At 35.3% G+C, this 15,643-nt stretch overlaps 1 protein-coding gene across 3 annotated transcripts in view; it reads left to right on the plus strand.

The window, feature by feature from the left end:
- The window catches only part of ITFG1 (integrin alpha FG-GAP repeat containing 1), a 258,894-nt gene that overhangs the window by 181,354 nt on the left and 61,897 nt on the right, over nt 1-15,643 (plus strand). For all 3 annotated transcript variants that reach the window (XM_068529142.1, XM_068529143.1, XM_068529144.1), the window contains exon 13: nt 14,242-14,285. In XM_068529142.1, the coding sequence (XP_068385243.1) occupies nt 14,242-14,285 (44 nt within the window). The remainder of the gene's footprint in view (nt 1-14,241; nt 14,286-15,643) is intronic.

Here is a 15,643-nt window from a genome sequence, read left to right on the forward strand (position 1 = left end):
GTACATAGGCTAATATATTTTCTGAGTACTGGTATGTCTTTTTTTTTGTTTGTTTTTAGATACTATTCTTTTTTTTTTTTTAATTTATTTATTTATGGCTGTGTTGGGTCTTCGTTTCGGTGCGAGGGCTTTCTCTAGTTGTGGCAAGCGGGGACCACTCTTCATCGCGGTGCACGGGCCTCTTACTATCGCGGCCTCTCTTGTTGCGGAGCACAGGCTCCAGACGCGCAGGCTCAGTAATCGTGGCTCACGGGCCCAGTTGCTCCGCGGCATGTGGGATCTTCCCAGACCAGGGTTCGAACCCGTGTCCCCTGCATTGGCAGGCAGATTCTCAACCACTGCGCCACCAGGGAAGCCCTGGTATGTCTTAAAATATCTTTTATTAAGCATAGGATTTTTTAATTTAAAAAATAATGAATGAAAGGTAGGTAATCAATAACAGGCAAAAGAAGTTTTCCATATAGAGTCTAAAATAATGTCTAAATGACAAGAGTGGGTGGGATGGGGGTCTTTATTTCACACGTAATATTTGATTATGATATTTGCTTGGGATTCATGTGTTTTAAATAAAAACTAAAGACATTTTCAGAGACTGAATGTGAACAGTCACCCATAATCCAGGCAAGGATTTTTCATTTTAAATGCTACTAAAACCATTATACAGTATTGACCTTTATGGCTTTGATTTTATTCTACTCATCCTTGTCCCAACCTGCACATTGGTTTGGTGTTACAGTATTTATGCACAATTATTGCAGTTTTTTGGTTTTGGCATTTGTGTAAAGTAGCTAATGTAAACTGAATCACAAAGCTAGAAGCCAAGGTTTTATACTTTAAATATCTTTAAGAATACATGGGCTAAAAAAATTGCAGAGGAAGGAAGACTCCCAAACTCATTCTATGAGGCCACCATCACCCTGATACCGAAACCAAACAAAGATACCACTAAAAAAGATAATTACAGGCCAATATCACTGATGAACATAAACGCAAAAATCCTCAGCAAAATACTAGCAATTCGAATCCAACAATACATTAAAAGGATCATACACCATGATCAAGTGGGATTTATCCCAAGGATGCAAGGATTTTTCAGTATCCGCATATCAATCATTGTGATACACCACATCAACAAATGGAAGAATAAAAATCATATTATCATCTCAATAGATGCAGAAAAGCTTTTGACAAAATTAAACACCCATTTATGATTAAAAACTCTCCAGAAAGTGGGCATAGAGGGAACCTACCTCAACATAATAAAGGCCATATATGACAAACCCACAGCTAGCATCATACTTAATGGTGAAAAGCTGAAAGCATTTCCTCTAAGATCAGGAACAAGACAGGGATGCCCACTCTCACCACTTTTATTCAACGTAGTTTTGGAAGTTCTAGCTACGGCAGTCAGAGAAGAAAAAGAAATAAAAGGAATCCAGTTGGAAAAGAAGTTAAACTGTCACTGTTTGCAGATGGCATGATTATATACATAGAAAATCCTAAAGACGCTACCAGAAAACTACTAGAGCTCATCAGTGAATTTGGTAAAGTTGCAGGCTACAAAATTAATAAACAGAAATCTGTTGCATATCTATACACTAACAATGAAAGATCAGAAAGAGAAATTCAAGGAAAAATCCCATTTACCATTGCATCAAAAAGAATAAAATACCTAGGAATAAACCTACATAAGGGGACAAAAGACCTGTACTCCGAAAACTATAAGATGCTGATGGAAGAAATCGAAGAAGACACAAACAGATGGAAAGATATACCATGTTCTTGGATTGGAAGAATCAGTATTGTGAAAATGACTATACTACCCAAGGCAATCTACAGATTCAGTGCAATTCCTATCAAATTACCAATGGCATTTTTCACAGAACTAGAACAGTAATCTTAAAATATGTATGGAGACACAAGAGACCCCAAATAGCCAAAGAAATCTTGAGAAAGAAAAATGGAGCTGGAGGAATCAGGCTCCCTGGCTTCAAACTATACTACAGAGCTGTAGTCATCAGAACAGTATGGTACTGGCACAAAAATAGAACTATGGATCAATGGAACAGGATAGAAAGCCCAGAAATAAACCCACGCACCTATGGTCAATTAATCTATGACAAAGGAGGCAAGACTATACAATGGTGAAAAAACAGTGTCTTCAACAAATGGTGCTGGGAAAACTGGACAGCTACATGTAAAAAACTGAAATTAGATCATTCTTTAACACCATACACAAAAATAAACTCAAAATGGATTAAAGACCTATATGTAAAACTCCTAGAGGAAAACATAGGCAAAACACTCTCTGACATAAATCGCAGCAATATCTCTTCCAATCCATCTCCCAGAGTAATGGAAATAAAAACAAAAATAAACAAATGGGACCTAATTAAGCTCAAAAGCTTTTGCACAGCAAAGGAAACCATAAACAAAATGAAAAGGAACCCACAGATTGGGAGAAAATATTTGCAAATGATGTGACCTACAAGGGATTAATATCCAAAATTTACAAACAGCTCATGTGGCTTACTATCATCAAAACAAACAGCCCAATCAAAAAATGGGCAGAAGACATAAATAGACATTTTTCCAAGGAAGACATATGGATGGCCAAGAGGCACATGAAAAGATGTTTAACATCGCTAATGATTAGAGAAATGCAAATCAAAACTACAGTGAGATATTACCTCATAGTCAAAATGGCTATCATCAAAAAATCCACAAACAATCAATGCTGGAGAGGGTGTGGAGAAAAGGGAACCCTCCTACACTGTTGGTGGGAATGTAAATTGATACAGCCACTATGGAGAAGAGTATGGAGGTTCCTTAAAAAACTAAAAATAGAACTACCATATGACCCTGCAATCCTACTCCTGGGCATATATCCAGAGAAAAACATGGTCCAAAAGGATACATGCACCCCAATGTTCATTGCAGCACTGTTTACAATAGCCAAGACATGGAAGCAACCTAAATGTCCATTGACAGAGGAGTGGATAAAGAAGATATGGTACAGGGCTTCCCTGGTGGCGCAGTGGTTGAGAATCTGCCTGCCAATGCAGGGGACACGGGTTCGAGTCCTGGTCTGGGAAGATCCCATATGCCGTGGAGCAACTGGGCCCGTGAGCCACAATTACTGAGCCTGCGCGTCTGGAGCCTGTGCTCCGCAACAAGAGAGGCCGTGATAGTGAGAGGCCCGTGCACCGCGATGAAGAGTGGCCCCCGCTTGCCACAACTGGAGAAAGCCCTCGCACCGAAACGAAGACCCAACACAGCCATAAATAAATTTAAAAATTTAAAAAAAAAGAAGATATGGTACAAATATACAATGGAATATTACTCAGCCATAAAAAAAATGAAATAATGCCATTTGCAGCAACATGGATAGACCTAGAGATTGTCATACTGAGTGAAGTAAGTCAGACAGAGAAAGGGAAATATCGTACGACATCACTTATATGCGGAATCTAAAAAGAAATGTTACAAATGAATGTATTTACAAAACAGAAACGGACTCACAGGCCTAGAGAATGAACTTTTGGTTACCGGGGCTGGGGGGGTGGGGAAGGGTGGAGGGACGGGATAGTTAGGGAGTTTGGGTTTGACATGCACACACTGCTATATTTAAAAAGGATAATTGACAAGGACCTACAGTATAGCACAGGGAACTCTCCTCGATGTTATGTGGCAGCCTGGAGGGGAGTTTGGGGGAGAATGGATACATGTATACGTATGCCTGAGTCGCTTTGCTGTGTACCTGAAACTATCACAACATTGTTAATCGGCTATACTCCAAAATAAAATAAAAAGTTAAAAAAATATAAAATAAAAATTGCTCATTAAAAATAACAAATTTATTCCATCCATTCTTTCTTGTGGATTTTTACCTGGACATGATAAGCATCAGATAAGATTAAAAATTATGAGGAATGACTGCTTATGCGGGGGTGGGATTATCTCTTGTGTTGATGAAAATGTTCTAAAATTGGTTCTGGTGTTGATTGCACAAGTCTGTGAATATACTAAAAACCATTGAATTGTGTACTTTAAATGGGAGAATTGTGTGATATATTATCTCAATAAAGTGGTTTTTAAAAAAAGATTAAAAATTAAAGCTAATATTTTAAAAATTAATATATTATTATAGCATAAATTTTTAAACCACTGATTTATTTTTTAGTGTGGTTTCATGGATTTGTATTATGTACACAAGTTGTGTGTGTGTTTGTATATATGCATGCACATATGTGTGAAATTCACTACAGGACACATAAGACAGGAGTGCAGTGTGATACACTAAAATAGAGCCAGACTAGAATTTGGATAGCATGGTCACTAGTATTACCTTTACCTCTCTGGCCCAGAAATCCTTATCACTAAAATGAATGATTCGTACCAGTTGATTACAAGATTCCTCTCAGCTCTAGACACTTAAAATAAGACTATAATACATTCATGTACTGCAAAGGGGGATTAAAAAAAACCAGTGACAATGTATCAATTAAAAAAATGTTATTTAGAGCATATTAATAAAGCAAATACTTATATAAAAAAAAGAATACATGGGCTATAATGTACAGTGTTTTTTTCACGTGAAATGTTAAGATCCTAAGCATTGTCATTTTAAAGAAAACTTATGAATTGCACATCCCATTAGTCATGTTTTAAACTAATTAATTTAATAACCAATAGTTCACATAGCTTATTAAGTATTTTAATTGCAGTTTTTCATTTAACTATGTGAATAGGCTGTCTTCTTAAATTTTGTTAATCTTTTTTAAACTTTGGTTTTTAAAGTCTAGGGGTATTAGAAATTACTTTTTAGAGCAGTTTATTTAAAAAGATATTATAAAATGCTATAAACCTATATAGACCTTTATAATATGGTTACAGATAACTAATTACAAAAGTTTATGAAATGGTTAAAATCCTTAAACCTCTAAAAATTAGTCTGTGGATCAGTCGAGATCACCTAGTTAGTAGGGAAACATTTATTGACACTTGAAATGAGAAACAGAGAGATACTTAAAAACCAAACAATGAAAAACAGTTCTTGCCCTCAAGAAGCTCACAATGGCGGAAAACACAAATAGTAGTAGGCTGAAAATGTATACCATTATCTGTCCTGTTAAATTTCCCTTTCCCATAACGGGCTGTTTATGTGTTTTAGCCCTTCCCAGTTTTTGTTATAGTTGCTTAAGAAAAATGTTTTACTGCACTTATAGCCATATGCTTTTAAGCAAAAAATATAACTTCCACTTCTAGGAAGTAAGCTTTTGCTGTAATAATAAATTCTGCCTTGGAGCACTTAGGGGTTTTTTTTTCCTAACTAAAGCACAAAGGTTGGAATTTTTATTTCGATGTCACTGGGGAAATTACATTCTTGCACTGATTTAATAGACTACTGGTACTTTTTACTTGTTCATAAGCTTGACATTATGGAGTCTTAAAATAGTAATTTCAGGGTGACATTTGTAAAAGCATATTTCTTTTTTGATTATGCAAGAGAATTTTAAGATATTATTCCTTTTTTATTTGTAAATTTATAATTTGGTATTTTGTTTGTTTTCTCATTACAAAAATAATGCAGCCTATTGTAAAACATTTGGAAAGTCTGGAAAAGTATTTTTTAAAAGCTGTGCTCTTTGCCACAGACCTTCAATTTGTAAAAAGACACAGTATCTGAGAAGGATAATTATGCAAAGTGCAATAAAACAAGGTATATATACCTGTATAATACATATGACATATATGTATGATATGTACATATGTATAATACATTTAAATCTTATCATTTCGATCCTATTATACACTGTAATGTGAAACTTGAAATTTAATAGAGGAAGTCTGGTAAAAACCAAAATAGATGCAGGAACCCAATTTTTAGCTTGCTGTATACAGAATGAAAGAGACTATTAATGTAATTTTGAGTAAGTACTCTCAACTATGCTAAATAAAATACAGACATTCAATCTTGTAAGAAAATAAAATAATCCAGTGGTTCATTGATTTCCCATCTTATACAAATGTAGTATAATGTGTTTTTTAAATGAGTTACTGTCCAGTGACCACATGGTCTTTCAAAAGAGTGCCATTCCCTTTGTGACCTTCAGTAATGTACTGGCCCAGGCTTCAGTTTCTTTTTTATTTTTTTATTTTTTTAATATTTATTTATTTATTTATCTGGTTGGTTGGTTGGTTGCACCGGGTATTAGTTGTGGTAGGCGGGCTCCTTCGTTGTGGCAGGCGGGCTCCTTAGTTGCAGCTCGCCAGCTCCTTAGTTGTGGCATGCATGTGGGATCTAGTTCCCTGACCAGGGATCAAACCTGGGCCCCCTGCATTGGGAGCGTGGAGTCTCATCCACTGCTCCACCAGGGAAGTCCCCCAAGCTTCAGTTTCTGCTTCTGGAAAAAAAAGGGTGGCGGGGAGGAGGGTAATTAGACTTACCTCGCAGCCTTGCTGCGAGGATTAAGGAAGAGCATATATGAAAGCAAATTCATGTTCAGAGTTTGGCACTTATCAAAACATCAGTGTTTTCTAAAAGAATACTTGATAACCTTTCTGGAGGATAGTTTCACTATACATGCCAACAGCTTTAAGATTAAACACAGAAATAATTATATTCTGTGAATTTATCCCAAGGAAGTTATCAGAGATGTGCCAAAGATTTGTGTATAATGCACCATGTCTATAAAGGTGATCTTCCTAGTGATGTTTTTAAGAGGAAATAAGTTTGGATTATAGGGTGGGGGAGAACCAAAATATTCTAATGAGGAGAATGGTGTGTGTACATATATGTATATATCCATCCACACGTACAATGGAATACCATAAAATTATGTGGTAGAAGTACACTTAATGACATGGGGAAAGTTTGGGTTACATAACCAAAAAGAAGATTACAAAATTGTATTTAGCATGATTTCATTTATGTAAAAACACATTTTTTTTTAAGTATTTATATGTTAGTCTACTCAGACTGCCCTGACAAAGTACCACAGGCTGGGCAGCTTAAATGACAGAAATTTATTTCTCACAATTCTGGAAGCTGGGAATTCCAAGATCAAGGTGCCAACGAGGCAGGTTTCATTCTGAGGCCTCTTCTCGTGGCTTGTAGGCCCCCACCATCTTGCTGTGTGCTCACATGACCTCTTCTTTGTGCCTGCTGGGGAGAGAGCAAGAGAGCAAGCCTTCTCATGCCTCTTCTTCTAAGGGTACTAATACTGCCAGGTCAGGACTCCACCCTTATGACCTCATTTAACCTTAATTTCTTCCTTAGAGGCCTCCATCTCCAAATACAATCACACTGCGGATTAGAACTTCAACATATGAACTTTGGCAGGGCGGAGTGGGGCGGAGGGCGGGGGATTTGCAAACATTTAATCCATGACAGTGTAATACCTTACAACTAGTTGGTAACAGTATCTGGATGGTTGGGTTAAAGTGATTTTTTTTTTCTTCTTTTTATTCCTTTATATTTTTAAGTTTTTTCTATAATAACATATACTCAGAATATTCACAAATATATATAGTAAGTGATTGGTAGATTAGTGGTTGCTTTGGGCCGGGGTTGGGAATTGGGCATGATAGCTAAAGGGCACAGGGTTTTTTTATTGTGGTGATGAAAATTGATTGTGTTGATGGTTGCACAATTCTGGGAATTTACTAAAAACCATTGAATAGGACACTTTAAATGGGTGAATGCTATGGTATGTGAATTACATCTCACTAGAGTTGCTACAAAAATGTGTGTGTGAAGGGAGTTTGGGAAATACTGTAGATCTGTTTATTAGCACATATAGTCACTACATCCAGTATATTCTCCCACATTGCACATTATTGTCTTCACTTTTGACTACTACTTAGTTTTTCTCAGTGAAGATCTATCCATTTATGTAGCAAGCATTGCTATCAACAGGAATCTGTATACTTGGAAGCGGAAGGTGTATGCATGTAAAACAGCTAAAGGACAGTGAAAAGAACTGTATACTAGAATGTTGAATGGAATTTTATGTGCTATAAGATTATTAAGATCAAAGAAGCCTTCTGTGAAGATGATAGGTGAGAACCTAGATCCTTAAAAGATGGTTAAGATTTGGACAAACCAAAATGAATAGTGGTATAACATTCCAGGAGGGGGAGGCCGTGATCATAGTAATAAAGAATGAGCAGATAGTAGGAAGTAGAAACTAACTCATCTTCTGGTACTGTTTTGAAGATTAATAAGAGAGAATATTGATAGTATCCATTGATAAATGGGCGTCTATGGCAAAGAAAAGATTTTGTCAGTGACCCAATAACTGCAGATACTTAATGAATTAGTCAGGATTCTCCAGAGAAGCAGCACCAATAGAATATAGAGAAAAAGAAAGAGAGAGAGAGATTTATTACAAGGAATTAATTCATGCAGTTACAGAGGCTGGCAAGTCCAAAATCTGCAGAGCCAGTGTCCCAAGTTTGAGTCAAAAGGCCAGCAGGCAGTTGTAGAACCAGGAAGAACTGATGTCCAGTTCATCAGGCAGGAAAAGCTGATGTTCTAGTTTGAAGGCCATCAGACAGGAGAATTCTTACTCAAGAGCGGGTCTGACTTTTGTTCTCTTCAGGCCTTCTACTGGTTAGATGAGGCCCACACACATTATGAAGAGCAATCTGTTTTACTCAGTTTACTGATTAAATGTTAATCTTATCCAAAGTCACCCTCACAGAAACACCTAGAATAATATTTAACCAAATATTTGGGCACCTCATGACCCAGTCAAGTTGACACATAAAATTTACCATCACACTTACTGTTTACTTTCTTCATCAAAGAGAGTCTATGACCAAATGTGTAGTTTAAGAAGATGGATTTTGCAGCAATGTTCAGAAGAAAAAAATAGACGTTCATCAAAAGAAATAGATGTTCTGACCTGAGAGGTCAGGCTGAGGGTAACCACTGGAATACACCAGTCATCCAGGTGTGAGCTGGTAAGACAGTAGAAAGAAAGTTGTAACAATGGGTGTACAGAGGAAATAAGGTTAAAGCATATAGCTTGGTGAGATTTTACATAGGTATACTCCCTTGTAGCCACACTCCAATCAAGATAAAATATTTCCAGTACCCCAGAAGGGTCCTTCATATTCCCCTGCAAAAGTATAACCACTGTTCTGATCTCTGTCACCATAGGTTAGTTTTTCCTTTTCTAACTGTCATATAAATGTAATCAGATGGTATGTACTCTTTGTGTCTGACTTCTTTTGTTCAGTAGTATGTCTATGAAATTCATCTAACGCATACATTTGTAAATAGAATCTTACTGAACATATTTGCCTTTGTCTTATTTTTTTACCTTAGCAAGAGAGTATAAACACCCTTTCATGTCAGCACTTAACAGGTCTCTCTCATTGTTTAATAGCTCCATGTCATTCCATAGTACTGTAGATGTTCCATAATTTATTTAGCATTTTCTCTCTTAGTGGACACATAGATAGTTTCCAATATTTCATAGACATGAAATTGATGAGTTGAGGGGCTATGTTTTTAGTGTTAATAGATAATGCCAAATTACCTTTCCCAACAGTCATCGACATTTATATCCCACCAGCATGACACTGTGCAGTTTACCACATATTCATCTGAGAGCTCTAAATTTTTATTTCTTTAACAAATTTGTTTTTAAAATAAGTAATACATGCAAATGATGAAAAAATACAGAAGAGTCTAATAGTGAAAAGTAAGTCCCTTTTTTACCCATGTTTCCCAGTGGTCCAATTCTTTTCCCCAAAAGCAACCTCTTCTTTGTGTCTGTCCAAGATATTTTATACACATACAAGCACATATGTTTATATGCTTTTATTTTACATAAATGGTAGTTCTAGACTTTATTTTCTCCACTTAACAATATATCTTGGAGATTATACCATAACAATATAATCTAGAGCTACCTCATTTTAACTACTGAATAGTATCATGTAGTATGGAGACAGCATAATTTAATTAGTTTCTTATTGACAGATACCAGCTTATTTTCAGTCTCTTGTTATTATAATTAACGCCACAGTGAATATCCTATAGAATAAATTCCTAAAAATGGAATTACTAAAAAGTAATATATGTACACTTTTTAAATATGCTCTATTGAAATATACTTACAGAAAAGTGTACATAAGTACACAGGTGTATAAATTTTGACAAAGTAAATGCACACATATAAGTACACCCAGATCAAGAAAAACATGATTCCAGCAACCAGAAGCTTCCTCATGCCCACCCTTTTCATTACTAACCCAGTTCACCTACAGGTAACCACTAATTTAATTTCCAACACCTTAGATTAATGCTGCCTGGTTTTGAACTTTTTAACAGGTGTCCCTTCATAGAAATCATATCAGTTTACACTTCCACTTACAGTATAGGAGAATGCACATTTCCTAACACCTTCACCAACCCAATGGATTATTAAACTTTCTAAGTTTTGCCAGTTGTAATGTGAAAGTATTGTCTTATTTTGCATTTTTCTTATACTGAGTAAAGTTCAGCATCTTTCCATATGTTCAAGAGCCATTTGTATTTTTATTTCTATGAATGGTCCTTGTCCTTTTTCATTTACTTATTGATTTATAAACATACCATAGTATATATTAGGGAAATTAATCCTTTGTGATATATGTTGTAAATATTCTTCGTAGTTTGTCGTTTATCTTTGATTCTATTTTTCCTACAGACATTTTTATTGGTCTTTCATATTTTGCCTTTCTGTTAGGTATAAAATTGATTTTTTTCCTGCCTAGTGAGGTTGAGTGTCTTTCTTCCTGGTTTTTTGCTTATTTATACTTTCTCTTCTGGGTATTGATGTCCTTTGTTTTTATTGGATTATCATCTTCTAACCCATATCTGGAAGCTCTTTGTATATTGGCAATAATATCTCTTTGTAATGTATTTTTTTTAAAGTTCACAGCCCTTTGTCATTAGTTTTTTTTTAATTTTATGGTATTTTTTAAAATTTTATAACAGCTTGTTGAGATATAGTTTACATACCATACCATTTGCCTGTTTCAAGTATACAATTCAATGGCTTTTAGTATATTTACAGAATTGTACCAACATGACCACAATCAGTTGTAGAACGTTTTCATCACCACAGAAGAAACCCTGTACCCTTTTTTATTTTTTATTTTTTTAACTTTTAATTTTATATTGGAGTATAGTTGATTAACAATGTTGTGATAGTTTCAGGTGTACAGCAAAGTGATTCAGTTATACATGTATCTATTCTTTTTCAAATTCTTTTCCCATTTAGTTTGTTACATAATATTAAGCAGAGTTCCCTGTGTTACACAGTAGGTTTTTGTTGGCTATCCATTTTAAATATAGCAGTGTGTACATGTCAATCCCACACTCCCTAACTATCTCCCTTCCCCTCACCCTCCCCACCCCCACCCCCGTAACCATAAGTTCTTCTCTAAATCTGTGAGTCTGTTTCTGTTTTGTAAATAAGTTCGTTTGTATTTCTTTTTAGATTCCTCATGTAAGCGATATCATATGATATTTCGTTCTCTCACTTGATTCACTCAGTATGACAAAAGTAAAAATAGAGCTACCAATCATCCTGAAACCCTGTACCCTTTAGCCAGCACCCTCAATCCCCATCCCCAGGCAACCACTACTTTCTGTATCCATAGATTTGTCTATCCTGAATATTTCATATAAATGGGATCATATAATATGTGGTCTTTTGTGACTGACTTCTTCCACTTAGCATAATGTTTTCAAGATCCATCTATGCTGTAGCATCAGTACTTTATTCCTTTTAATTGTCAAATATGCCACTATATGAATATACCTGCCACATTTTGTTTATCCATCAGTTGATGGACATTTGGATGGTTTCTACTTTTTGGCTATCATGAATGATACTGTTGTGAACATCATGTACAAGTTTTTGTGTGGACATATATTTTAATTCCTCTTGATGTATACCTAAGAATGGAATCGCTGGGTTAAATAGGAACTCTTTGTTTATCTTTTTAAGATAAACAAGATATCTTTTGCCAGACTTCTCCAAAGCAGCTGGACCATTTTACATTCCCACCAGAAATGTATGAGGGTCCAGTTTCTCTACATCTTCACCCAAATTTGTTTTTATCTGACTTTTTGATTATACCCATCCTAATGTGTGTGAAATGGTATCTCATTGTGGGTTTGTTTTGTTTTTTTACAATCTTAACCATTTTTGTGTGTGTGGTAAAAAAAACATGTAACATACAATTTACCATCTTAACCATTTTTAAGTGTACAGTTCAGTAGTGTTAAGTATATTCACATTGTTGTGAAACAGATCTCCAGAACTTTTTCATCTTGCAAATCTGAAACTCTGTACCCATTTAACAACTGCCCCTTTTCCCTTCCCGTCAACCCCTGGTAACCACCATTCTACTTTGTTTCTCTGAATTTGACAAGTTTAGATACCTCATGTAGGTGATATCATAGAGTATTTGTCTTTTTATTGCTGGCTTGCTTAGCATAATGTCCTCAAAGTTCATCCGTGTTGTAACATGTGACAGGATTTCTTCCCTTTTCAAAGTTGAATAGTATTCCATTGTGAGTGTGTACCACATTTTGTTTATTCGTTCATCTGCCAATGGACATTGATTTGGGTTGCTTCCACCTCTTGGATATTGTGAATTGTGTACATTTCATTGTGGTTTTGGTTTGCATTTCCATGATCACTAACGATGCTGAGCATCTTTTCATGAGCTTTTTGTATGTCTGCATCATCTTTGGAGAAATGCCTGTTCAGGTCCTTTGCCCATTTTTTAACTGGGTTGTCTTTTTATCGTTGTAGTGTAAGAGTTCTTTATATTAGTAGTGTCTTTGCCAAATGTAATTTTCATGTTATGAATCAATGTCTAACTTTATTTTCCTCCAAGTAGCCAATTATCCAGTACCATTTATTGAATAATCCATCTTTTCCCTCCTTTAACAAGTATTTATTGAGCAAATACATTTGGCTAGGCCCTGAAAAAATGATTAAAACAATGCAGAGCTTACATACTGGTACAAAGACAGACTTTTGAATAAATAATATACTGTTTAGCAAGATAATGTTTTAATGAAGGTTTAGGAAAATCATTTGGGGACAAGTGAAAAAGAAGTACCAATGTCTGCCCAGAGTTGAGGGAAGAGGAACAAAAAGGAGAGGGAGAAGTAAGGTCATGGAGAGTTTGAGAATAAAAGAGCAATAACTAGGCACTATGCTGGGGTAAGGAACTTAAACATTGAAAACTGATTTGCAAGTATGAAACATTTATTTCACTGTTTCCTCAGGTCGAATTTAATATAAACATACTATAGTAAATAAACAAGTATCTTCTTTTGTGATGAAATATGTCATGTTCATTTCTTGATGCCTTTGCAGTTTATATACCCTGCCTAAGTATAATATTTATATTAGAATGATTATCATTTCACATTTGTAAAATATAAATAAACATAAGGAACCATTTTCCTATGGATATATTTGAACTAACCAATAATCACAATTATTATTGGTACAGTTCATGCTTATTGAGCAGTATTATCAGCTGTCTTCCTTTAATTTATAACATATAGCATATTTAATAGAACATAAAGTCTGCCTTCTTACAAAGGAATTACTTCACATGAGGTGGTAGTAGTGTAGTTATGTTTCAAAATTCATGCTAGTTATAGAAAGAATGTTCAGATATCCTAACCTTTTCTTTTTTGGTAGTTATAGAATAAATATGTCATTAGTTATTTTTGTATATTTGTTATAGACCCATCAATTATTTTATAGTTATGTTCTCCATAAAAGTTATCAAGGGAGCCCAAACTCTTTTACCCAGAAAATTTGACTAGATAAATTGAAATAGTCTAGTTTGATATAAAGTGTTAAATGTTCTATTTGTTTTTTTCAGTATAAATTATAATTGGTTTGCATTTGGCACTTCTCTGTCAGATTCTAAGTCATCCTTGGAATTTAGCTAACCAATTGGAAAATAGGACCAACAGTAGGTATGATATTATAACCGTAATTAATTATATCGCCTGTATATTTCACAAAATGGCAGCAGCTTGACTGCTTAATAAAGGCTTTTGAAATATTGGCATAAAATGAACAAAAGAAATTTAATTTACTCAGATCTAAAGAAATTGAATTGGTTTTTGCTTGACCATGAATCAATAGTGCATATTAATATTATAACAGTAATAATAGGCTTTTTTTAATTTTTCCACAGTTCTTAGTGGTCTCTGTCCTAATGAATGTCCTCGTAAGATAACAGTAAGTAACCTTAACTCTCAGTTGTAAATATTTCTGTGAAAGTTCTCTGCATGATAGATACACACAAAATAGTTGTTATAGGTTAAATCAAATTGATGTTACTTTTACAAGTGATTAAAGTATCCTTCAGTGCGCAAGTAAAGTTTACTGGGAATAAAGTACCTTTCCTAAAAACTGTCTCACCTCAAGGTTCACTTCCTTAATGAAGTCTTTTCTGATACTCTTGGAAAAATGAACACACCTCCCACTATTTCTGGGCATACTGCTGCCATTTTGACATATATAATACTTTTTTAAATTATTTATATTTATTATTTATTTATTTATTATTTGGCTGCATCAGGTCTTAGTTGCAGCACACGGGATCTTTCTAGAGCGTGCAGGCGTAGTTGCCCCGTGGCATGTGGTATCTTAGTTCCCCAGCCAGGGGTCGAACCCACATCCCCTGCATTGGAAGGCGGATTCTTAACCACCAGACCACCAGGGAAGTCCCTTGGCATATATAATACTTGATCACACTTTATCTGTTTATATTTAATGCCTCTCCCCAGGCTGTAATCCTTTGAGGTCAAGAACCATGCCATCTTTGTATACCTCGTTCATAGCACAGGGTCAAGCATATAGTAGACAATTAATGAATTTTTTTGGTTTAATCTTAATATTGACTTGCTGTCTAATGGAATGTTTCCATGAAATAACAGAATGTGAAAATAATTAGGCTTGGGTTTTGAAATTGCCAGTTCATGTAAATTGTAATAAGAATATTACATTATATTTAAAAGCATGAGCGTGTGTGTGTGTGTGTTTGTGTTTGTGTTGGTATATCCCTATTTGAGCCTTCATAGTAACCCTTGTTACATAAGAAATTATCCCCCATTTAAAGATGAGGAAACTTGAGGCTCAGAGAAATAAATTATCCAGTCATAGAGCCATTAAGTAGTGGAACTAGAACACAGAACTAGGTGTTCTGATTATAGTGTCATATTTTTACAACACCTTTAAAGCACTGCTTCATTATCAATGTTTTATGTATGGTTGGGAAACTTCCCATATATAAGACATGTGGAAGCAGACCCTGACCCAAAGATTTGCACGCAAAGATTTAGTCTAGACTCTTCTTGAGAGCAAGACTTCTGGAGTAGTGAGGAAAGCAGGTCTATGAGATGTGAAGCAAGGCTGGTTTTTCAAAGATGGCCCAGATGGAAGCAAAAGGGCCATGCCTTTGTATTCTGCATTAGACACTGCATGCAGGCAGTCCCCAGGAAGGGGTTATAATTTGTACAAGCCAGCTCCCTTTGGCTGAGAACAATTTTTAGGTAAGAACTAGCTGTGAGCTATCAGCAACCAACACTTGGAGC

Source organism: Eschrichtius robustus, chromosome 19 (genome assembly GCF_028021215.1).
Source record: "Eschrichtius robustus isolate mEscRob2 chromosome 19, mEscRob2.pri, whole genome shotgun sequence".
In the NCBI taxonomy this organism is placed as follows: Eukaryota; Metazoa; Chordata; class Mammalia; order Artiodactyla; family Eschrichtiidae; genus Eschrichtius; species Eschrichtius robustus.